The 25,685-nt window shown below is 38.7% G+C and overlaps 2 protein-coding genes across 2 annotated transcripts; both read right to left on the bottom strand.

The window, feature by feature from the left end:
* Positions 1-3,277: 3,277 nt before the first annotated feature.
* On the bottom strand, positions 3,278-9,335 carry LOC124527074 (olfactory receptor 1Q1-like). Its single transcript, XM_047100338.1, has 2 exons — positions 9,267-9,335; positions 3,278-4,222 (listed from the first exon to the last, which is right to left on the bottom strand). The coding sequence occupies exons 1-2, from the start codon at positions 9,333-9,335 to the stop codon at positions 3,278-3,280; spliced, it is 1,014 nt and encodes a 337-aa protein (XP_046956294.1).
* Positions 9,336-19,601: 10,266 nt separating this feature from the next.
* Positions 19,602-20,534, bottom strand: LOC124524647 (olfactory receptor 1361-like). The gene has a single exon (XM_047097001.1). The coding sequence runs from the start codon at positions 20,532-20,534 to the stop codon at positions 19,602-19,604; it is 933 nt and encodes a 310-aa protein (XP_046952957.1).
* Positions 20,535-25,685: the final 5,151 nt, after the last annotated feature.

The raw sequence follows: 25,685 nt of genomic DNA, 5'->3' as shown, positions 1-25,685 counted from the left end.
GCCAGATACTATGAATTAGAATCCCACTTTTGTCATTACTTGCTGTGTAATTATTTTCTCAGGCTGTTGATAACCAGTGTTGTAGCTGGACCTACCCCTGTGGTTCTTACTATAAATTGCAAGAGGTCTCAGTAATAAGCACTGGGAAACTTTGAAAAAAAAAAAAAAAGGTTTATTACTCACAGGTCCTGGAAAGCATACAGCATACCTAGGGGCACACAGCAGGTTCACAGGTAGAAAGGGAGCATGAGAGAGCTTGGGCTTGGTGTTCTCTTTTTATTGAGGTAAAATGAGGGGCCTAGGGTTTCACAAGTTCCCTTTGTGGGCAGATTTAAAACATAAGAGCAGGAGTTTAAAGTGTGGGATGAGAAAAAAACAAACAGCCCAAATAGTCAGTTAATTTAAATCAATCAAGATCTCTAAAACAAATGAGCATTCTGTGTGTGTGTGGGTGGATATAAAGTGGCAGGGAGTGTGGCTGGCAATGTATTTATTTGAGATAGCCTTTAAAATGGATCCCTCCAAAATCAAAGTTAAGTCAGGCACTTGCATTACAGAAATAAAAGCCAACTATAGGGCTTACACTAGAATGATCTTTCACAATGATTCAACTATCCTCTGCCTCAGTTACCCATCTGTAAAGAAGAGAGAAATTGTACCTATAATTTAGGGTTGTTGAAAGGATTTTATGACTAAAATATATGTAAAGCACTCATAATAACGACCAGCTCATGAGCACCATATGTGTGTATATCATCATCACCATCATCATCATCAACATCATCATCATCAATAGCATACAAGTGAAAAAAATAATGGGAGAAAAGAACAAACTGCTGGTGGTTAATGGTTTGGATATCTGTATGTACCTAAAGGTTATTGATGATCTGAGAGTAAGGCCAGGAATTAATCTGCCTTATTCTTTTTATTGACTGCACAGCAGTTCATGGTATGTGTGTAATGTATTGGTTGAAATTTCCTTCAAAGTACTGAAGAAGAGACATTCCCCAAACCTCAGTGGCTTATAACAATAGATATTTATTCCTTGGTCAAAAATTTGCAGGTTAGAAGAGGCAACCGTGCATCAGTCCTGGGTCAAGTTCAGGTCTGCTCTATGTGTTTCACATTCTGAGACTAAAGCTAAGGAGCTTTAGCTACATGAGATGAGCTTTTTATCTCATGGTGAATGCCAGAGCTCAAGAGGGCAAACCAAATGATCTAAATCCTTTCAAAGCTTTTTATTGGAAGAAGCATTTGCTATGCCTGTTCATAAACTGCTAGCTAAAGCCAGCCCAAAGTCAATGGGATGGAGATGTGGATTCTGCCCCAGAAAAGCCATGACAAAGAAAGAAAAGGAAGGAAGAATTGTGAACAGATAATACTGTCTATCTAAATACCAAACAAAATGAACCAGAATTCATTAGTATACATGAAGATTATTTCTAATTTTTCACTATCATAAACAAAAATGTATTGAACATAAAATATATTTATTCATTATATATATCCATTATGTGAGATAAACTCCTAGAAGTGGAAGTGTATTATCTAAATACAAAATTTTTCCATAGCATTTTCTAGTTCTTCAATTATTAATGTATTAATTTACTCTCTTGTCCATTTCTTTACCTGAAGAAAGTTCTTTCCATAGGGGCATTTGGGGCTTCTTAGAAGAGGCTACTGTGCTAACAGGTGATGCAAATCATTTGGTAAAGCTTAAAGGAGATCAGCCATGGAACTGCCACCTAAAGACACAGAAAGGAGGAAGGTAGGCCAAGGAGGCAGGAAAGACAAAGTAAAAGAAAACAGTATAATCCAGAAGAAAAATATTGGATATGTTAGGTACTTCCTGGAAAGTGTGAAGAACCAGAGTTAAGTAATCAAAAGTTGGTTTCATTTCTCTGTTATTATCATTTTATAAGTGTCAGGGCCCTCTTTACCTTGGAAGAATTTATTATCCTGATGCAGTCAAAGACTCAAGGAGTTTAGCTCCTCAAACCAGTTTCATTGGTGACCAATACTTACATATAGGTTCCAAGAAACCATTCTTCTATCCCATTACACAAAATTACCACAATGTTAGCTCCTTCTCAATTCAGTGCTATAACTGCTCATATCCTACAATAAAACTTTCTACAGTCTGATGGCCTATAAATCAGCCTGCCCTTGTAATTTCTGCCCCATGTCCTGGGAGGTCCTTCTCACCTTTTCCTTTCAGAAAGAAACTGGAAACGCCCATGAAACCAAAGAATTGACATTTTAATAGACATCTTAGTTCTCGGACCCATTTCTCATTTCTAGCACTGATTAGTTGGCAAATGCCCAGTAATATAGGCAAGTTCCACAAATCAGCTACAGAGAAGATTAGGAGCATGCTGAGACAAAAAGAGTTTAAGTTATCCCTGAATGGTGCAGCTAATAAAGGTTAAGAAAATGCAAGTTGGAGAGCTGTGACAGTGCTTAATTCCTGACCCTAAATAGTAGATATTTGTCATTATGTCTTTCTTCCCATACTGGAGTAGTTCCACCATTTCATTTGTCTTGGTGGGAGGTAGAACCTCTCACCCACTTACAGATAATGAAAGCAGCAATATTGCTTGCCTGGTTTCCTTGAGAACTAGAGCATGGACGCCACGACCAAGTCTTGGCCAGCCACATGGACCACCTTATTTTGAATCTAGATGTGTTGTTACAAAGATCAAGAAGTGGGCAGTTCTTTCTGGAGGTTGTCACATCTGGTTGTCAGGCCTCCAGGGGCTATGCAAATGGCTAGTACTGATAGTGTTGTTGATGATATACGCGGCAGTGAAAAGAGTCTACAGCAGTGACCTCATCAGACCAAATCTAGGCTATGATTTTGATTGTGGTTATGACCATATGATCTTTCTTAGTCTTGTTTATTTTATTGAGCCCGGTTGCTTAGCCTTCTTGGAAATTCATGAGTTTCACATACTCTTTTAATAAACTCATTTCCTCCATGAATCAACCAGAATTGGTTTCTGTTGCCTGCATCTAAGAATGTTACAACCTTGTTGTTTAATGGCAGACCCAGAAAACATTCTCAATTATAATTAAAGTTACACAAGTGGCTTACACTAAATACATAGTTTCATGTGCTTTGGAATTAAGGGACAGCTCAGGATAATATTCAATGGTAAAATCCATAATATGTTCCTAATTTAGATATTTCTGAGAAGTTCTAAAGGAAACAGATATGCGAAGGACAAAACTGTTTCCCCAGAATCATAAATAAAACTGGGAACTGTGTTTTGGGTTTTTATCTAAAGGAAGAAGTCCACATTCTGCTCACCCATTTTCTGAAGGCTCCCTTGACATCCCCATTCCTCAGGCTGTAAATGAAGGGGTTCAGCATGGGGGTCACCACTGTGTACATGACTGTCAGAATGCGACCCTCAGTCACTGAATAGCTGGTAAGGGGCCGGAAGTAGACCCATGTGAGTGTTCCATAGAAGATAGACACCACAGTGAGGTGGGAGCCACAGGTAGAAAAAGCTCTCCATTTGCTCTTGGCCGAGGGGATCTGGAGGACCACTGAGATGATGCGGGCATAGGAGGCAATGATGAAAGCCAGAGCTCCATTGATGACAATAACACCCTCCGTGTGAATCATCAGGGTGTTGAGGTAGGGGCTGGAGCAGGAAATCTTCATCAGAGGGTAGAGGTCACAGAAGAAATGGGGGATCTTGTTATCCGCACAGAAGATTAATCGGCCCATAAGAAAGGTGTGCAGCAGGGCATGAAGATGGGAGAGGATATGGCACAGAGCCACCATCTGTGAACACAGCATTCTGGTCAGGATCATAGGGTAGCGGAAAGGGTAGCAGATAGCGATGTATCTATCATAGGCCATCACAGCCAGAAGGAAGTTTTCCATGGCTGCAAAGCAAATGAAGAAATAGGTCTGGGCTAAGCAGCCCATGTAGGAAATGGCCTTTGTAGGCGAGAAAATGTTCTGTAGCATCTTGGGGACCGTGGTGGAGGTGAAACAGATGTCTGCCAAAGCCAAATTACTGAGGAAGATGTACATGGGCGTGTGGAGACGTGGAGTAGAGATAATCAATGTGATGATGGCAAAGTTCCCAAAAATGTTGATTGCATACATCAGTAGAAAAAGAAGAAAGAGTGGGATCTGCTCTTCCAGGTGGGTAGATATGCCCAAGAGAACAAAATGGGATACACTGGTCCAGCTGTTATTGACCATCTGTTGCCATAAGAACAAACAGGATTATTATTTTTTTATTGAGGTATATAATTGGCATATAATATTATATTAGTTTCAGGTATACACCATAATGATTCAATATTTGTATAAATTGCAAAATGGTTGCCACAATAATTCTAGTTAATGCCCATCCCCATACATAATTACAAGTTCTTTTTCTTGTGATGAAGACTTTTAAGATATGCTCTCTTAGCAACTTTCAAATAATGCAGTACAATATTATGAACTATGCTAAAAATGCTGTACATTACATTTTCATGACTTATTCATTTTTTAACTGTAAGTCTGTACCTTTGAACTCCATTCACCCATTTCACCCACTTCCTGACCTCTGCCTCTGGCAGCCACCACTCTGTTCTCTGCATCTATGAGGTTTTTTTTTCTTCTTTATATTCCTCATATAAGTGAGATCATATGTATTTGTTTTTCTCTATCTGATTTATTTCACTTAGAATAATGCCCTTAAGGTCCATCCGTGTCATTGCAAACGGCAAGTTTTCATTCCTTTTTTTATGGCTGGATAGCATTCGTGAGTGTGTGTGTGTGTGTGTGTGTGTGTGTGTGTGTGTGTACATGCCACATCTTAAGCCATTCATTCATCCATGGACATTTAGGCTGTTTTCATGTCATGGCTATTGTAAATAATGTTGCAGTGAACATAAGTGTACATACATTTTTTTTGAATTTAGTATTTTTGTTTTCTGTGAATAAATACCCAGAAGTGGAATTGCTGGACCCTATAGTACTGATAGTACTGGGCCTCAGGCCTGGGGGCCCAGATTATAACTACCATATAGTAGTTATAATCTTATTTTTTTAGGAAGCTCTGTACTGTTTTCTAAAAAAGGACTATTTTTATAGATTTGAAGATTTGAGAAGCCCGCTTAGTTACTATCACTTTTGTGCTCCAATATAAACTACACACGGTGTTGATAGACAGATCAAGGACTTAATTCTTTTCCAAAATAATGAGGTGTGGATTTTTCATTATCATCAACATCACCACTACTACAAATTGTACAGATTCACCAGTTTTAAAAATTAGAAAACTAAGGCATGGAAAGTTTAACCTTTTTTGTTTGTTTGTTTTGTTTTGTTTTGCCCATAAAGGGAAAAATCTGAATTTAAAGTCATGTTTATTGGGCTCCAAAGACTATGCTAGTGATACCATATAACATGACTCCTCAAATTAAAGCCAAGGCACCTTATACATGGTAATAAGACCTCTTGATGGGCTACATAACTGAGAAATCCACCTACTAAAAGGGTTTCATAAGTTATTTGGTCCAACAGTTTCTATTTTGAGGAATGCGTATCCCTGGTGGTACCCAAAGACTTCTCAAAGAATATACAGACACGTTTTAAAGAATATACAGACACGTTTTAGGAGAAACAGTTTCCAGATTCTCAGCTTCTATGTTTCTCTTTTCTGAAATCATTTTGTCATCAAGATGACTTGAACCTTATGCATTATTCTGTCTTTTGCCTAACAAATGAAAGACATATTTTCATTCATCCCAAATCTTACTAGATGCACTGACTCAAGATAGAAAACCTCAAATAAGTCAAATGAAGGAACAATCAGAATATGAATAAAATGAATGACTTTAATAACCAATAGCAAATCCTTTTTTTAAGATAAGGGATTTCCAGTCTTTTGCTCTCAAAAAAACTGAAGGAGACTTAATCTAATTGTCAGCACACCATTAAAAATAATTTTTGATAATATGTAACACTAGTTTCAGTCCTATTACTTGGACAGTGTTTGGCCCTTTGGAATCTCACAGAACAAGTTTATTCTTCAACATGAAAGCCCTTAAGAAATCTAAACATCAGTCAAAAAAGGCAGACGGTGCAGTGGTGAAAAGCCCAGACACTGGCCTGGGATCCCAGCTCTTTCATTTAATAGCCTTATGATCTTGAGAAAGTCACTTATCCTCTTTGAGCCTCAGTTTCCTCATCTCTAAAGTTGGGGTGTTAACAGCACATCACTCATGAAGTTGTGTTTATGAGGATGAGGTGAGAGTTCCTGCTTCTTGGTAAGTGCTCAGTAAATGCTGGCAATTAAGCCTATCAATTTTTCAGTCCTGTTCTACTGGTCTCCAGGTTTTTCTGGGAGTGAGTGTTTCTGTCATCCATGTCTCTCTACAGCAAACCTACTCCACACTGTCACTGTCATTAAAATTTGGTTCCCAGAACTAAGCAAATGCTGTGTGTCTGGCCTTTCTTCACAGGGTTGTCATAATGATCTGGGCTGGTCATAAATCATAGCTTTTGGGGAGGAAATCAGAGTTGGCAGTGCACAAATGAGCTGTGTCCATGTCTAAACCCAAGAAATCTTAAACTTCACAATTAGACTATTGGGAGAAAAAGTATGAACTAATTAAGAACAGCCTCTCTGTAAGGCACTTGTACATACATTATCTCATATAATCATCAGAGCTATTCTGAGACACTTCAGCTGCAACAGTCACTATTCGCATCTCACAGATGAGGAACCAAAGCTTAGGGAAGTGACTTGCTGAGCATAACTCAGTGTTAAGTGGTCACCTTATGTCTGGATACCTTGAGTTCTCCAAATGTCCAACTACATCACACTGCCCACTTGGTTTACTTAGCTTCTTGCGCCTTAGAAATGGATTTATTCACCTCTGCTGGCCTATCTGCTTTTATATTTCTAACTAAAGGATGTCACCATGATACTACTCAAGAGAGTGAACATAAGACTTTTCAATTATAACAATGTGAAAATTCATAATATGCTATAGACTTATTCTGAATTGGTTTCATTATGGAATGATGATGCATGAGATCTAAAAGTTGTAGCCACTCATGTATTGAGCCCTTTCTATAAACCAGGTATTGTTCTAAGAGCTTTACCTATGTGCTTTTCATTTGGTGACCACAGAAATTATGTGACATAGGTATTATTATTTCCATTTTATAGATGAAAACATTGAAGCTCAAAGGGGTTCTGTGACATCCTCGAAGTCACAGAGTTAATAAATGGTAGAACTGGAATTTGAATTCAGTTCCATCTATCCTCAATGTCCATGCTCTTAACCACTGGGCTATGCTATCTCTTAAACATTCCCTAACTATTCCAGTTTCTATGTTTCTCTTTGTTTCTTCCTTTCCCACTATGCTATCTTGTGACTTTGGCCAGTGATGGGTGTCTACCACGTTTTTTTCTAGTTTAATTCCCACTTTAGAATTGGAGAATAGATATTATTCTCATTTTCAGATCATTAAATTAAGAACCAGAAGGATGGATTAATGTCCCCAGGGCCACTAAACATAGGGTTGGATCACAGAGCTAACTCAGAAGTAATGCTCTTTCTGTCCCAGCTCACCCATTTAGGATCTATGTTTTATTCTCATCCTGCACTTCCATCACCTAACTAGTCTGTCACTGTAACTGGACCCTCCAAATAGGAGCAGGTGACCCTGAGTTTATGGTTTAGGAAATGTGAGATGTTTCCTCTCAGTTCCTCTCAGGGAGGTTGTAAGAAGGGAATGGTCTCTACTGGACAGTTAGCAGGCTATGGCTGCTACCTGGGGTAATGCCCATAAAGCTCCTGTGGCAAAGCTGCTCATAAGAATGGAGAAAGCCCCAGAAGCAGTTGGAAGGTGGGCTGCCCTGAACCTTGGAGTCCTCCTCATTTTCCCTATAGCTCCTGGAGATTATCCTGCCTGACGAATAGTGCAGCATATCGGCTCCCTATGGTCAGAGGAGAATAATGTGGTGTGGAAGGGGGTGGGAAGCCAGGAATGCGGAACTACTAGAGAAGAAACTTGCTTTTTTTAGTTTATTTATTTATTTTGAGAGAGAGAGAGAGAGAGAGAGAGAGAGAGAGAGAATGAACAAGAGGGGGAGGGGCAAAGAGAAAGGGAGAGAATCCCAAGCAGGCTCTCTGATGTCAGCACGGAGCCTGATGTGGGGTTTGATCTCACAAACCATGAGATCATGACCTGAACAAAAATCAAGAGTTGGAAGCTTAATGAGTGGAGCCACTTGGGCACCCCATGACTCTTGCTTTTTAAAAGGATGTGAATGGAGAAAAAGTAGTGTAGTGTGTGAGAATGGTCTTAATCCAGGAACCAAAAGATTTTGGCTTTGGTCCCAGATTGGCCATGAAAATTTTTCTGGAGACCTTAGGAAAATCACTTCATTTTGGGTTCCCCAGTTTCTTCATCTGGGAAATGGAAAAAGTAACACCTGCTTTCAATACAGAGCCTTTGTAAAACAACAACAACAACAACAACAACAACAACCAGCAGAAGGGACCATGGACATAGAAGCCCTGTTAACAAGTCCTATGAAACAGTGCAGAGTTGTTTCTTTTAAACTCCTGTAGGAATGCTATCACAGAAGAGGTCCCCACAACTCCTGACAGATCACAAACTTTCTGGATAATAAGAGTTGCCTCTTTCCAAAGTGACCTTTATAAATAGAAGAAGCACCTGGATAACAGGACTTACTCTCTTTTCTGAGTTTCTCAGTTTGACCATTAGTTCCTAGAAGTGGAAAGAAAAGTCTTGGTCCATTTTTAAGAGAAGACAAAGATGATGACCATGTCCAGGGGTTCACTGTAGGATCATCCAATCCTGACTACCCATGAATACCTCCCCAAGTGATTGAAACTTTCTGGCATTCCATCACATATTTTCTCTTTGACTCAGGAAAATTTCCCTGAAAGGAAATACTCTTGACTGTGTAAATCATTTGGGCTCTTTGTGTTTGTTTGTTTGTTTGTGGCTAGGTTTTCATAAGGGAAGGGAGAGTCCATGAAGACATAGCATGTGTGAGGGTGGCATAAGGAAGAGGCACTATGAAAGGAAAGAAAGAGAAAAAGAGAAGAAAGAGAGTCAAAGACAAACCTCACGATGTGCACACCACTGCAAAGGATCCAGTTTGGGAAAGGTGCTCATCCCTCCAGAAATTGCAGAGAGCCTAGAGAGGAATTGCCTGAACTGCTCAGAAACTGCTGTTGGGTATGCAGTCCCGAGTGCAGAGACTCACCTTATTGGGAGCCTCTGACTGGACTGGAGTCGGTTGGGCTTGGCACTTCCTTCCTCCCTCAGGCAGCATGTGTCATGATGTCTTGTTCTGACAGTGGCACAGAGCTATCCACTCCGGGAGGAGAGAGGAAGTTGCCCAACCTAGAAGAGAGGAAGGCATCAGGAAGGAGTTGAAGAGGAAGAGCAGCCAGCCTTGTGGGGGTGCTTCTGCTGGTCAGGGGCAGGAAGGCATGTCTGGGAAAGGGACTGGAAGGTTTTATCCATGCTTCTACATGATTCCATGGTTCTCACCGGCACAGAGCCCCAAGTGTGTCATCGTCCAAATTTGCTGCCATCTCTGGGGAATGGGGCTAACAAGGCAGTTCTTCCAATATTAGCGTCAGTGACTGCCTGTGGTTTGGCATATGATCCTGGGAGAGTGGCCAGGACCTGAGAGATCAGCCTGGACATGAGGTTCTCTGACAAGGGTTCCAAAATTGGACTCTGAGAAGAAAGCCCACAAAAACTTAGATATGGTCAAGGCGTGGATGGGGTGTCTCACTACCCTGAATACTTAAAAATGTAGCCTCTTGTTTTATATTTCATTTAAATGGTACACTCTTATTCAAAAATATTTAGCAGTGAATGATGTATCAGGTGAAAAATGAGAGTCTAGGAGTAATTGCTATTAATGTTTTGACATGTACCCATCCAAACACTTTCCTGTGCACATATGTACAATTTTGTTTTTACAAAAATGGGATCATTTGTTCTTGAACTTTCTTCGTTTCTCTCATCAATATATCCTAGATGTTCTATGTCACCATCGGACCTACCTTGTTGTTGTTATTTAAAAGACTTTTTAAATGTTTACTTTTGAGAGAGAGAGACAGGCAGAGTATGAGCAGGGGAGGGGCAGAGAGAGAGGGAGACACAGAAGCAGAAGGAGGCTTCAGGGTCTGTGCTGTCAGCACAGAGCCCAACATGGGGCTCGAACCCACGGATTGCAAGATCATGACCTAAACCAAAGTCGGACACTTACTGATTGAGCCATCCAGGTACCCCATTACCTTGTTATTTAAAAAAAAATATTTAATACATTATTAGATGGACCACAAATTATTGTAGTCCTTACTCATGCCATGTATCTCATTTTTAGGGGCACTATTAAAAAAGCAATGCTACATGGACATTCCTTTACAGATATCTTTGTGTACATATATTTTTCTAGAAATGGAAGTGCTAGATGAAAGTATATGTGAATTTTTAATTTCAGTTGGTACTATAAGATTGTCCTTCAAAAAGTTGCAGCCAATTTATACAGCCTCCAAGAGCATATGAAAGTGTCCTTTTCCACACAGCCTAACACACTGTATGCAAACTCTTTACTGTCTCCCAGTCTGATGATGGAAAAAGAAACAATACTTTATTGTAGCTTTACTTTTTATTTTTCTAATTTCTGAAGGAACTTTTTTTGTATTGTTTTTGACAGTTTTAGGGTTTCTCTTCTTTGAGTTTTCCAACTATATCCTTGCCCATTTTTTTCTCTGTGGTTGCTCTGAGTTTATTATGAATTTGTAGGGATTATAGTGTGCTTAAATATTCTGTTATGTTTTCCTTCTTGATCTAACTCATAACTCTCTAACTGTTCTTAGTATGCAGCTTGGATAGATATTTTCCCTTTTATGTATGCTCTCTCCATTCTGGGAACAACACAAGTCATTCATTTCCCTAGAAACAGAAATGGGACATTCTTATCAGCTCTCATGTCAGCCTGTTCTCAAACATCTGAAATTCACATGGACACAGACATAATTGAATGCACATAGTTGGCAATCATAATAGGTAACATATGTTGAGTATATACTATGTATCAGGCATTTAAAGTGCTCAGATGCAAGTGATGAATCACTAAATTCTATTCCTGAAATCACTATTACTGTATATGTTAACTAATTGGGATTTAAATTAAAAAAAAAAAAAGGTTTATAGAATGGAAAACCAAATCAAACCAAACCAAAACAAAACAAACAAAAAAAAACAAACAAAAAATAAAGTACTCAGATGCTTTTGTGTCAGTTAATCCTCTCAAGGGCCATATGAGTTACCTCGATGTTCATTGTGGCATTATTCACCATAGCCAAGATATGGAAACAACCTAAGTGTTGTCACCAGATGAAAGGGTAAAAAAAAAAAAAAATGGTATCTATACACTCAATGGAATATTACTGAGCCATACAAAAGAAGGAAATCCTTCCATTTGTGACAACATGGATTAAGCTTGAGGGTATTACGCCGAGTGAAAAAAAGAGAATACAACTACTATGTGATCTTGCTTATATACGGAATCTAAAAAAGCCAAACTCATAGAAACCAAGAGTAGATTGGTGGTTTCCAGGGGCTGTGGCGGGGGTGGTGGAGAGAAATGGGGAGAAGTTGGTCAAAATGTATAAATTTCCAGTTATTAAGATGAGTAAGTTCTAGGGATATAATGTTCAGCATGGTGACTATAGCTAACAATACTGTATTGTTATTGTCATTGTATTGTTTAAAATATACAACAGTACACAAGAGGAGTTGTGTATTTTAAAGTTGCTAAAAGTGCAGATTTTAAGTACCCCCCCACACACACAAAAGGCAACTATATGAAATAGTGGATATATAAACCTTACTGTGGTAATCATTTCACAATATATATGTACACCAAGTTATCAAATTCTACATCTTAAACTTACACAGAGTTGTAGGTCAATTATATCTCAATGAGTCTGGAAAAAATAAACAATAAAAAAGCTTTTAATGGAAACAATTAAATTATAGTGTTTGGGCACAGATGTGTATGTGGTCAAATTAAAAGGGAAATCAAGGAAGTAATTAACATAAAAAGTAAGAATAGTGGTATTTTCATAGGAGAGAGAGAATAGCACTTTGAAAGAGGCACAAAGGCAATTTCTGGAAAGCTGGCAATGATCTATTTCCTGAACAGGTGGTAGATACCTATGGTTTGCCTTGTGAGAAATCATCAAAGTGTAAAAACAAAAATTAGAAATTAAAATAAATTTTTAAAAATTTCAAAAAAGTTTAAATAAACATTCCAAATAGAACTCACCCACTTATTCATTAATTTCTATATTTATTTCTTCACTCTTTTATTTAGCTAAATCCTATGGGATGCAGGAATGGAATAAGACAGAGCTCCTCCTTTCATAGAACTTAAAAGTGTAGAAGATGTTATATACTAGACTACAAGCGTCATGAAGTCAGGGGCAAGGTGTACTTTGTTCTTCACCCAGTCCCAGTGTCAAACAGAGTGTCAGACACCTCATAGGAACTTAGTACATATTTGTAGAATGGGTGGAGGAATAAGTAAGTAATTTCTGAGGAAATTACTTATTGAAATACTATTGAGATAAGTGCATTGAAAGAGAAATGGGGATCAGTTCTAGCAGTTTTTTGATGGAATCTTTTGGGTTTTTCATATGGAGTATCATGTCGTCTGCAAAGAATGAAAATTTGACTTCCTCCTTGCCAATTTGGATACCTTTTATTTCTTTGTGTTCTCTGATTGCAGAGGCTAAGACTTCCAATACTATGTTGAATAGCAGTGGCGAGAGTGGACATCCCTGTCATGTTCTTGACCTTAGGGGGACCTCTCAGTTTTTCCCCATTGAGGATGATGTTAGCTGTGGGTCTTTCATATATGGCTTTTATGATCTCGAGGTATGATCCTTCTACTTTCTTGAGGGTTTTTATCAAGAAAGGATGCTGTATTTTGTCAAATGCTTTCTCTGCATCTATTGAGAGAATCATGTGGTTCTTGTCCTTTCTTTTATTGATGTGATGTATCACATTGATTTGTAGGTATTGAATCAGCCCTTCATCCCAGGTATAAATCCCATTTGATCATGGTGAATAATTATTTTAATGTATTATTGGATCCCGTTGACTAGTATCTTGTTGAGGATTTTTGCATCCATGTCCATCAGGGAAATTGGTGTGTAGTTCTCCTTTTTAGTGGGGTCTTTGGTTTTGGAATCAAGGTAATGCTGGCTTCATAGAAGGAGTTTGGAAGGTTTCCTTCCATTTCTATTTTTCGAACGGCTTCAAGAGAACAGGTATTAGTTCTTCCTTAAATGTTTGGTAGAATTCCCCTGGAAAGTCATCTGACCCTGGACTCTTGTTTTTTGGCAGATTTTTGATTACTAATTTGATTCCCTTACTGGTTATGGGTCTGTTCAAATTTTCTATTTTTTCCTGTTTCAGTTTTGGTAGTGTAGATGTTTGTAGGAATTTGTCCATTTCTTCCAGATTGCCCATTTTATTGGCATATAATTGCTCATAATATTCTCTTGTTATTGTTTTTATTTCTGCTGTGTTGGTTGTGATCTCTCGTCTTTCATTCTTGATTTTGTTTATTTGGATACTTTTCTTTTTCTTTTTGATCAAACTGGCTAGGTGTTTATCAATTTTGTTAATTCTTTCGGAGAAACAGCTTCTGGTTTCATTGATCTGTTCTACTGGTTTTTTTTTTTTTTTTAGTTTTGATAGCATTGATTTATGCTCTAATTGTTATTATTTTCTGTCTTCTGCTGGTTTGGGATTTTATTTGCTGTTATTTTTCCAGCTCCTTAAGGCATAAGGTTAGGTTGTGTATCTGAGACCTTTCTTCCTTCTTTAGGAAGGCCTGGATTGCTATATACTTCTCTCTTATGACTGCCTTTGCTGCATCCCAGAGGTTTTGGGCTGTGGTGTTATCATTTTTATTGGCTTCCATGTGCTTTTTAATTTCCTCTTTAACTTCTTGGTTGGTCCATTCATTTTTTAGTAGGATATTCTTTAGTCTCCAAGTATTTGTTATCTTTCCAAATTTTTTCTTGTGGTTGATTTCTAATTTCATAGCATTGTGATCTGAAAATATGCATGGTATGATCTCAATCTTTTTGTACTTGTTGAGGGCTGATTTGTGTCCCAGTATGTGATCTATTCTAGAAAATGTTCCATGTGTACTGGAGAAGAATGCATATTTTGTTGCTTTAGGATGAAATGTTCTGAATGTATCTGTTAAGTTCATCTGGTCCAGTGTGTCATTCAAAGCCATTGTTTCCTTGTTGATTTTCTGTTTAGATGATCTGTCCATTGTTGTAAGTGGGGTGTTGAAGTCTCCTACTATTATGGTATGATTATCAATGAGTTTCTTTACGTTTGTGATTAATTGATTTATATATTTGGGTACTAACACATTTGGCACATAAATGTTTACAATTGTTAGGTCTTCTTGGTGGATAGACCCTTTAAATATGATATAATGCCCTTCTTCATCTCTTGTTACAGTCTTCATTTTAAAGTCTAGATTGTCTGATATAAGTATGGCTACTCCAGCTTTCTTTTGTCGACCTTTAGCATGATAGATGGTTCTCCATCCCCTTACTTTCAATCTGAAGGTGTCTTTAGGTCTAAAATGGGTCTCTTGTAAACAGCATATAGATGGATCTTGTTTTATTATCCAGTCTGTTATCCTATGTCTTTTTTTAAATATTTATTTATTTTGGGGAGACAGAGCTAATGTAAGCAGGGGAGGGGCAGACACACACACACACACACACACACACACACACACACACACACACAAACAGAATCTGAAGAAGGCTCCAGGCTATGAGCTGTTAGCACAGAGCCTGATGCAGGGCTTGAACCCACGAAGTGTGGGATCATGACCTGGGCTGAAGTCGGATGCTTAACCGACTGAGCCACCCAGGCATCCCAACCCTATGTCTTTTTATTGGAGCATTTAGTCTATTGATGTTTAGAGTGAGTACTGACAAATATGAATTTATTGCCATTATGTTTCTTCTAGAGTTCGAGTTTCTGGTGGTGTTCTCTGGTCCTTTCTAGTCTTTATTGCTTTTGGTCTTTTTTTTTTTTTTCTGTCTTTTCTCCCTTCAGAGAGTCCCCCTTAAAATTTGCAGGGCTGGTTTAGTGGTCACATACTCCTTTAATTTTTTGTTTTTCTGGGAAACTTTTTATCTCTCCTTCTATTTTGAATGACAGCCTTGCTGGATAAAGAATTCTTGGCTGCATATTTTTCCAATTCAACACATTGAATATATCCTGCCACTCCTTTCTGGCCTGCCAAGTTTCTGTGGATAGGTCTGCTGCAAACCTCATCTGTCCTCCCTTGTAGGTTAGGGACTGTTATTCCCTTGCTGCTTTCATGATTCTCTCTTTGCCTGAGTATTTTGCGAATTTGACTATAATATGCCTTGTTGATGGTCAGTTTTTGTTGAATCTAATGGGGGTCCTCTGTGCTTCTTGGAATTTGATGTCTGTGTCTTTCCCCAGGTTAGGAACGTTTCCCATTATGATTTGCTCACATAACCCTTTTACCCACTTTTCTCTCTCTTCCTCTTCTGGAACCCCTGTGATTCTGATGTTGTTCCTTTTTAATGAGTCACTGATTTCTCTAATTCTTAAATCGTGCTCTTTTGCCTTAGTCTGCCTCGTTTTTCTGCTTCATATTCTCCATAAGTTTGTCCAATATATCACTGATTCGCTGGTCTGCCTCATCCATCCTTTCTGCTGTGGCATCCATTGAAGATGGATGCCATTTTTTATTTCATCCTGAGTAGCTTTTACTTCTTTTATCTCTGCAGAAAGGGATTTGAATCTATTTTCAACCCCAGTTAGTATTCTTATTATCGTGATTCTAAATTCTGGTTCAGACATCTTGCTTGTATCTGTGTTGACTAAGTCCCTGGCTGTCATTTCTTCCTGCTCCTTCTTTTGGGATGAATTCCTTGTTTCATCATTTTGAAGGAAGAAAAGGAATTAATAAGGTAAAAAATAATTAAAATTAAAAAATTAAAAACAACACCCCCCCCCACATAAAAATCAAATAAATGATGCTAGATCCTAGGTGTGTTTTGGTCTGGTTTTTGAAAGGAGCTTGAAAGATTAGAGAAAAAAGGGGGGGGGGGGGGAGAAAAAACGAGAAAAACAAGAAAAAGGAAAAAAAGGAAAACGTTTGAAAATTTTAAAAAATGAATACAATGAAATAGAATAAAATGAAATGATGGAAGTAAAAAAAAGAAATGAAAAAGAGAAAAAAAAGAAAATTATATAGATGGACCAGCGAACAGAGTGAAATACAATGGAAATTGCATTGTTTTCCCCTATAAGTCAAACTATGAAGCACTTTATAGTCCATAAACTAAGTAGGCAGAGAGACTTATGGTGTTCCTGAAGAGCAAGGTTGGCCCAATTGGGCGGGGCTTAGTGTAAAGCCTCCATTCTCCACTAGATGGCACTGCTTAGCTTACTGGGGTGGATTGTTGTGACACTTGTAGGTGTGTATGCGCATGCACGGGAGGGGTAAAAATGGCATCACCCAGCTACCCAGTCTCTAGTATCAGAACTCTGTTCTCCCTGATCAGCAATTGTGCACCTGTCCTTTGTCTCTGGCTTCCATCCACTCCCCGCTTTTACACTGTCCATGACCAAGCTGTCAGGTTGCCAGGTGGCACCTCCCTCCTGAGTTTTATCTCAGATACAGCTGTGTTTCCCAACCCCTCACTTCTGAGGGATTGTGGCTTTGACCTGCTCAGATCTTCTGGGGGAGAGTCTCACCAAGCAATGGCTGGGTGCCAGCCACACCCAGGAACATTTGTGGGACTATACTGCTGCTGATGCCCAGAGGCTACAACTGGGTGCCAGCCTGCCCCAGAAAAGTTCACATGATCGTATAGCAGCAGCATTTCAGGGATTATGGAAAATCACAACACACATCTGGCACCAGTCTTCACCCTTAACGACCTTGTTCCAGCACCAGCAAATATGGTTGTTCTCCAGGGCCTGCTGGCACCTTTGCCTGTGTGTTGGGGGGGAACACACGCCTCTACCAAATGTCCTCCCAGCAGGGGAACAGCCTCTTCCTGTGTGGCCCAAGGACCCCCACATCTCACTCAGCTCCTGGGGATTTGCCCTTCTCACCAGAGCACTGCCAGGTATGGAGCTGCGGAGTTTCAGACTCTGCACTCCCTCTGTTTGTAGAGTCTTAATGGAATTTAAGCCCTCTCCTTTCTCCTTCCTCCTTTTTAGTTCAGTCCCTGTGGCTGTTTCCACTTTTCCACTTTCTCTCCAGCTGCTTTTGGAGGGGGTGCTTTTCCCATATTCTCCCCCCATCTCAGTCCTCTCTCCACAAGCAAAAACAGCTCCCTGCCCTCTGTGGCTTCTCTCTCCCCCCATTCACCTCTCTGTGCCACATACCTGCTGAGTTCTATGGTTCAGGTTGTGCAGATTGTTGTGTTAATCCTCAAATCAGTTTTCTAGCTGAGCAGGATGGTTTAGTGTTGCTCTGGCTGTATTTCATGGATGAGAGATGCAAAAAAAAAAAACAAAAACAAAAACTTCTATGCTGTTCTGCCATCTTGGCTCCTTCCCCCAGAGCAACAACTATTATAAAGTATATGATTCAATTGGCTGACTGATTAATCAGCAGGGGAGGGGTCAAGCTGACAAGACCTACAACAATGCCAAAAGTAGCTATGAAAACAGCAGCAGCTGTGTGACAACAGGGGCAACAGCTATTTTTTGAGTCCCTTCTGTCTGTTAGATATCATTCTAAGCACTTTAATTACATTTTTTCATTTATTTTCTATTTTTCAAAATTATAAAAACTCATATTATTACCTCATTATTTCGAACAATGAGATCCAGAGGTGTTAAATAACTTACTGTAGAGTCACCCGGCTCCTACGTGCTGGGGCTATGATTTTCAGATTGTTGGAGGTGTTTGGGGGAGCCCAATAAATGGGCTACTACTTTCCCAGTTGGATTCTACATCAATTAATGAATAAGACAATGACAAAGAACAGACAGGAGCCAAATCACCACTTTACTACAGATGATGTCTAGGTTGAAGACATGACTTGAGGTGAGAATATGCATGCTTTTCTGGCCAACTCCAGAAGCAGGTATTGCTGGATTAGGAAGAATTCCCAGGTGTATAAGTGGCTGCTTTGTTCTTAGAGATACATAGCAGAGCGCATGCTCCCTGTAAATAGGGCTGGTTCTCAATAAGAAACAGGGATGGTCTGAACTGAGTGTGCCCAAATTTATGTTCTGGGGAAGGATGAATAAAGGAAGAAAGTGGGCAGTTGTTGTGCAAATTGAATCTCATCCACATGGAGGTACAGGTCAAGCCAGGTGAAGAAATATTCCTCCCAACACTAGTGCACCGTTCCGTGTATATTCAGTCAACCTTTGGTAATCCTTGTGAAGCAAATAGGAATTACATAATTACTGGAAGAATTCTCCTTAATTCATTTTCCACCTCCATCTTCAAAGACCTCCCAAATATTTACCTGAGAAAGCAGTTATCTAGAAGATCCTTCATAAATGACATGAAGATTGGAAACAGGGCTTCCAGAGTGTGAATGATTGAAGGTTGTCCTAACAGACAGAGGGAGGTCCTAAGATTGATCAAGGTAAATAACAGAACTGAAGATTTAGATTCCATAAACATTTATTGAGTATTTACTGTGATCCAAGTAAGCTTATGTATTATTTATTATTTGTTACTCTTATGATATAGGTGTTTTACCAGCTTTAAAGATAAGAAAACCAGAACTCAAAGAGGAAGAATGTTCCCCAAATTACAGAGTGTGAAAGTGGAGGACTTTTGGTCCTGACTAGAAACTTCTGACTTCAAATCTTTAGTTCTTGTCACAATAATATTAAATATTATTGGAGGTGGAGTATATGCCTGTAGAGTCTTAGACCAACACAGTTCAATCACTTTATTTTATCAGAGACATCAAGCGATTATCCAGCTGTCACACAGTTCATTTATGGCAAAGCCATCCCTGGAACCCCGGACTTAAACTAACGCCCCATTCTGGCATTTCTATAGAACACTGTCTGTTTAAATATAAAGTACCAGATTATTTCCTTTGTATTTCTTGTTACCAGAAATAATGAATCCTATATTCTTGAGTTAAAGGGGTCTTCCATAGTTCTAAGTTGAGCTAAACAAAATTTTGGGCTTTCAGTTTCATTTTATAAGTGTGCAAGTCCCTCCACCCACAGGCTTCTCTTAGCCACCAGTAAAAATAACAAGAGCCATTTTGATAGTGGATAATAAGCTTCTCAGAGCCTGGGCACTTCACAAAGATGATCTAAGGTTACCAACATCACTGGTCCCTTCCTGTCCTCAGTGTTAATCAGTACTTTGAAATATAAACATAAGAAACAAAGAAGTTTCAGGATCAGGGAAGCTACAGTGGTTAGACTCTCAGGCGGCCAATTTCAACTCCCAGTTCCGAGTCTTGGATTCAGGACCCTGAGATCCTAAGAAAGAATGTTAGAGTGTTTTTCTTCTGAGTAGTTTTCCTAGCACCCCCTTCATATCCCTGTTCCTTAGGCTGTAGATGAAGGGGTTCAGCATGGGGGTCACCACTGTGTACATTATTGAGAAGACTCTATTCTTTTTACCTGAGGGGGATGATGGAGGACAAAAATAGACCCCAATAGCTGTGCTATAAAACAGAGAGACCACAGAGAGGTGGGAGGTGCAGTTGGAGAAGGCCCTTTGCTTACCCTTTGGGGAATTGATTCTTAGGATAGCCAATGCAATATAAAAGTAAGATGTAAGGATGCAGATGAAGGGTCCAATTAGCAATGTTCCTGCCACAAGGATGAGCACCAGGTCATTGACATAAGTACTGGAGCAGGCCAGATTCAGGAGTGGGACAAGATCACAGAAGAAATGGGGGATGATATTGGGGCCACAGAAAGAAAGCCTAGTTACCAGGAAGGTATGCACTAGGGCGTGGAAGGTAGTGACCACCCATGACCCAGCCACTAATAGGACACAGCGTTGGTAGTTCATGATCATGGCATAACGGAGGGGGTGGCTGATGGCCACATAGCGGTCAAGTGCCATCACAGCCAGGAGAAAGTTGTCCAGATCTGCAAATAGGCCAAAGAAATAAAGCTGTGTCAGACACCCACCATAAGAAATCCTTTTACTTCCTGAGCCAATATTATCTAGCATCTTGGGAATTACTGTAGAGATGAAACCAATGTCAGAAAAGGACAGGTTGGCTAGAAAGAGGTACATGGGGGTGTGGAGGTGTAGGTCTGAGGCAATAGCCAGGATGATGAGCAGATTCCCCACCATGGTGACCAGGTACATGCCCAGGAAGAGTCCAAATAGGAGAGGCTGCTGCTGTGGCCACTCAGAGAGGCCCATGAGAAGAAATTCATAGATGTTGGTATGGTTTCTTCTATTCATGTCTGGAATTCTGTATGAAACAAATTTTATTATAAATAGCAAAAAAGTAAAATAGTGCTGTAGAAACTATTTCATATTCCTATTAGAAAAATCATGTCGTTTAGACAATTCTGTTTTGGCAAAGCTCGAATTTGTAATTATGCATGTTAAAAAGATAGTTTGGATCAAACTATTTGTAAATTTACAGATTGGTGAGAGCACTTGACCAGCTATCCAGGGCACCTTCAAACTATTCCAGCAGTCTCCATGAAACATGGTTGTACAATGTGAAAAACAAAGTGTGCTCTGATTACACAGATCCCATCAGCATATACTATTTTTCTCATTGAAGAATAATATAATATAATTAAGTAAATAATGTTTTACTTACATTTAAAAGTTAATTAAAATGAAATTAAATCAATTAATATTATATATAATAATTATAATTATAAACAAGTATATAATCAATTTAAGATTTTTTAAAGGTAAAATTTCAGAACAGCATGTATATTTATAATTCTATCTTAGTTAAAATTAAAACATAAATGTCTTATGTTTTAGTTTATTCAATTCAGGCCCGTTATAAAGTTCCCAGCTTTAAAAACATTTTTTTTGATGTTTATTCAATTTTGAGAGACAGAGAGACAGAGAGAGAGCATGAGTGGGGGAGGGACAGAAAGAGAGGGAGACACAGAATCTGAAGCAGGCTCCAGGCTCTGGGCTGTCAGCACAGAGCCCGACACAGGGCTCAGGCTCACAAACCACGAGATCATGACCTGAACAGAAGCTGGATGCTTAACTGACTGAATCACCCAGGCACACCTAAAGTTCCCAGCTTTTTTTACAGAAGGGACTGTAGAAGTGCATTCTGTTCCAATTCCCCCCAGCATGTCTAGGAACTATTTGTGCCTTTCCTCTGAAACCTTGATGTCCCTCACTTACCGATTTTTTTTTTTTTTTTTGCTGTAAGTAGGCCTCTTATATTTGGTTTTTTTTTTTTAGATTTATATATGGCAAACCTAATTGGAAAGAGTCAAATCCTTAGTTTGCACCCCACTCCAAACTCAGTTTGTTTCTTGCAGAGTTCTGAGAAGAGAGTATCTTGATTTGAGACTTGAATATCTTTCTGTTCCACAGCAGCCACTAGATAATTATGGGTTTTGAATTTATCCAATCCATACTCCTGTCTCTAACTCAATGAAAAAGTCAGTGTAGGGGCGTCTGGGTGGCGCAGTCGGTTAAGCATCCGACTTCAGCCAGGTCACGATCTCGCAGTCTGGGAGTTCGAGCCCCGCGTCAGGCTCTGGGCTGATGGCTCAGAGCCTGGAGCCTGTTTCCGATTCTGTGTCTCCCTCTCTCTCTGCCCCTCCCCCGTTCATGCTCTGTCTCTCTCTGTCCCAAAAATAAATAAACGTTGAAAAAAAAAAAAGTCAGTGTAACAATAGCTAACACTGGCTGAGCACTAGCCATGTGCCAGCCACTGGATTTTCTTGTGGTAACCCTGTGCAGTGACGCTATGCTTATCTTTATTTTAAAGATGTAGAAACTGAGGTCAGGAGGATGAAGAAAATTGCCAAAGCTACACATTTAGGGTGTGACGTAAAGTTTATCTGAGTCAAAAGTCTAAGTTCTTAGTTCTGCTATGCTGCTTTTCAGGGTTTACTAAATCACTTTCTGACTCTTATTCAGCTTCCTGCATATTTTCATGAGAAAATGCACCATTAGGGACTTAACAAATAACCTCCTTCATTTATTCATTTCACTTTATCAAGATAAAGTTGGCAGATGAAAACTGTATATATGTAAGGTGTACAGTGTGATGTTTTAATATACATATACATTGTAAAATGATTACTACAATCAAGTTAATTCACATATCTATCACCTTAGAGAATGTAAATATCCATTCAATTTGGTAGCTACAGTTTTCATGACAAATGAAGATATTGATATTTTTGGCTTGTGCATCAGTCTCTTGTGAGTGTGACTGGTGTGAGTCAGTCCATTTTAATTTAACCCAATGCTTGGATATGATCCAGTTTCTATACATGCAAAGCTAATGACCTCAGACCATGATTATCACTCTGAGAAGCTCAGATTCTTTTCTTTCTGGTATCTCTGTCTTTTACCACCAACTGCAACCAAGTTGATTCAAGAGCTTAGCAAATAGAAGGAAGTACAGTGATATAATTTGTTGTATTCATTTAGTCATATCACCTTTATAGTCACAATTAGAAAAATGAATATTTATTCCAATTTTTCACTTTTCTTGCAAAGGTAATCAACCTTTAGGAGCATATAGCCCATCATAAACAGCTCCATTGATTCCAAATGAAAAACAAAAATAAATGAATATTCTCAGAATTCTTCTGATATTCTGGGCAAATAAACTAATAGAACTTAAAACAATTGACTTTTGGGGAAAAGATACATCCTCTGGTTTTGACTTTATTATGACAGATGGTCTAACACCCTGGCTAGTGGTCCAGGCTGTAGGAGAGTGTCATACCCATGTGGGGGCATTTCCTGTACTTCTGAAAATGGAATCCCTACTATATCTATGCACTTAAAACCGCTACAGTAGACTCATTTATTTGTCACTAGGGAAAGTATTTAGGCTGCATAGTGTAAACGAAAAGAAGCATTTAGTTGGTATGAAGGAAATTTTGACTCACCTTCTGTATCAAACCCAATAATAAGGCTTTGAGTAGTTCATTTAACCTCTTGGACTTTAGTTTCTCCCTCCGTGAAGAAGGATAACTGAATTATGTCATAGGCTGTTGTGAGTCTCCTTATTACCATCAGGACAACATCCAGGCTTTTTCTTATCATGACATAATTAGCCCTTCCTGAGTCTGTCTCCATCTGTCTGTCCAGTGACACTTCCCTGTCATGCTATGCCACCCCAGGCTCACCTATGAAACTGCCCACAGCCCTCAAACAACTCACACGTCCTGCCTGCATGCCTTTGCTATTTAGCCATTTCACTTTCTTGGATGCCTCCCCCTCCTCTCTACCTGGTGATAGCTCAGGTGTTCAGCACTACAACTGATACCAGAGACAGGGTTCCTCAAACAATTTCCAAAGGACTAATCTGCTTCCCTTGACTGACTAGAAAAGGGGAGGTATGGTCAATGACTTACTCTCAGTCTTGAGTTGGGCCTCATTTTTTCATGTTAAGGTTAAGATTTGTCTCTTCTGATCTGGGATCTTACTTATCAAGAGTGGAGAAGCCATATTTGATGGCAGAAGAAAAGACATCTTCCCCTATGTTTAAGGCATAAGTGGCTCCTGGGACATGGACCCCTCATCTACTCCAAGGATGGAGAAATGAGAGCAGGCCATCCTTGATCCTAAGTCAGCCAAACTGACTAGAAACCCAGAAAAAAAAGAAGCTACCCACCTGCAGTTTCTAAAATAATCCCTAGAGCTTCCTACTGGAAGTTGCTGAGACACCTGGGAACACCAGTCTCTGAAGTATTCATTGTGGGAAAAAATTTGGTCTGTTGCCCAGTCCTCAAACTTGAAATGAACTTCTCTGTGACTTTGTGAAGTTCAGTTATTCTCTCTGGACTTTGATTTTCTCAGGTAAATAAGTCAGAAAACAAAATACTCTCTCACAATAAAAATCTTAGAGTTAACATTTTTACCATTTTAAGTGATAACTCATTATGATTTTAATTTGCATTTCCCCAATTCTTAATAATGTTGAGCACATTTTCATGTACTTATTGACCAGTCTTAGATCTTTTTATGAAGAATCTGCCCATTTTTATTGGGTTGATTGTCTTTTGATAATGATTTTTAGGAATTTTAATTCTGATTTGTAATGGATATACTTTCTCATTTTTCCTTTAGTTTAAACCTTTAAAAAACCTAAATTTTATCAAGATATTTAATCATCCTTAATTTCCAAACATCTTGCAACATTTCCTAAAAATGTTTATTTTTTAATTTGAATATTTCCTCCACAAAGCTCTGTGTGGCAAACCTTCTGAGGCTTTATATATCTATGAATATTTGTAATATATCTCTACATTTGAGTGGTACCTTTGCTTGGTATAAAATATTGATTTTAAAACCATATTCCTTCTATGCATTAAAAATACTTCATTGTCTGTTTACATCCAGGATAGCTATTAAGAAGTCTGATGTCAGGGGCGCCTGGGTGGCGCAGTCGGTTAAGCGTCCGACTTCAGCCAGGTCACGATCTCGCGGTCCGTGAGTTCGAGCCCCGCGTCGGGCTCTGGGCTGATGGCTCAGAGCCTGGAGCCTGTTTCCGATTCTGTGTCTCCCTCTCTCTCTGCCCCTCCCCCGTTCATGCTCTGTCTCTCTCTGTCCCAAAAATAAATAAACGTTGAAAAAAAAAATTTTAAAAAAAGAAGTCTGATGTGAGTAGGATTACTGTTTTTGTGTAGGCAAACTTCCCTTTCTGTCAGAATTTTCTCTTTGATTTTGAAATTTATTAAATCTATGGAGGTGTAAGCCTTTTTATTTTCTCTCCTTTTTATCACTCTATAGAGTTTTGAAATATGAAGTCATTTATATTTGAATAATTTGTCTCCATTATTTTTCTAAATATTTCTTCTCAATTTTATTTCTTATTCTTCTGGGACTCATACATAATATGAATTATATAATATGTATTATATATATGTTATATATAATTAATGAAACAGATGCATGAAGATCTTAAGTTGCCTAGCATACATTCTATACATAGAAAGCATTCAAAATTGTGAAAAATTTAAAAAGTATTATGAATATTGAATTAATGAATATGAATATTTATTATATTATATTATGAATTCATATTATGTATATAATAGTTTCAAGTTTTTATTTAAATTCCAGTTAGTTAACATACAGCATAATATTAATTTCAGGAGTAGAATTTAGTGTTTCATCACTTACATAAAACACCCAGGGTTCATCACAAGTGCCCCTCTTAAATGCCCATTAGCCATTTAACCAATTCCCCACTCACCTCCCTTCCAGCAACCCTCCATTTGTTCTGTATAGTTAAGAGTCTGTTGTATGGTTTGGCTCTTTCTTTTTTTTTCATTAATCCTTCTTTTATTTTGCTTAGGGGATAAATTACATTATTTGATTACTTCTTATTGTGCTAAAATACACATAACATAAAATTTACCATTTTAATCATTTTAT

The sequence above is a fragment of the Lynx rufus genome, unplaced genomic scaffold (assembly GCF_022079265.1).
Source record: "Lynx rufus isolate CCGP_SWC_20201006 ecotype Redwood Valley unplaced genomic scaffold, mLynRuf1.p SCAF_10, whole genome shotgun sequence".
In the NCBI taxonomy this organism is placed as follows: domain Eukaryota; kingdom Metazoa; phylum Chordata; class Mammalia; order Carnivora; family Felidae; genus Lynx; species Lynx rufus.
This window is presented reverse-complemented; position numbering and strand designations above follow the sequence as displayed.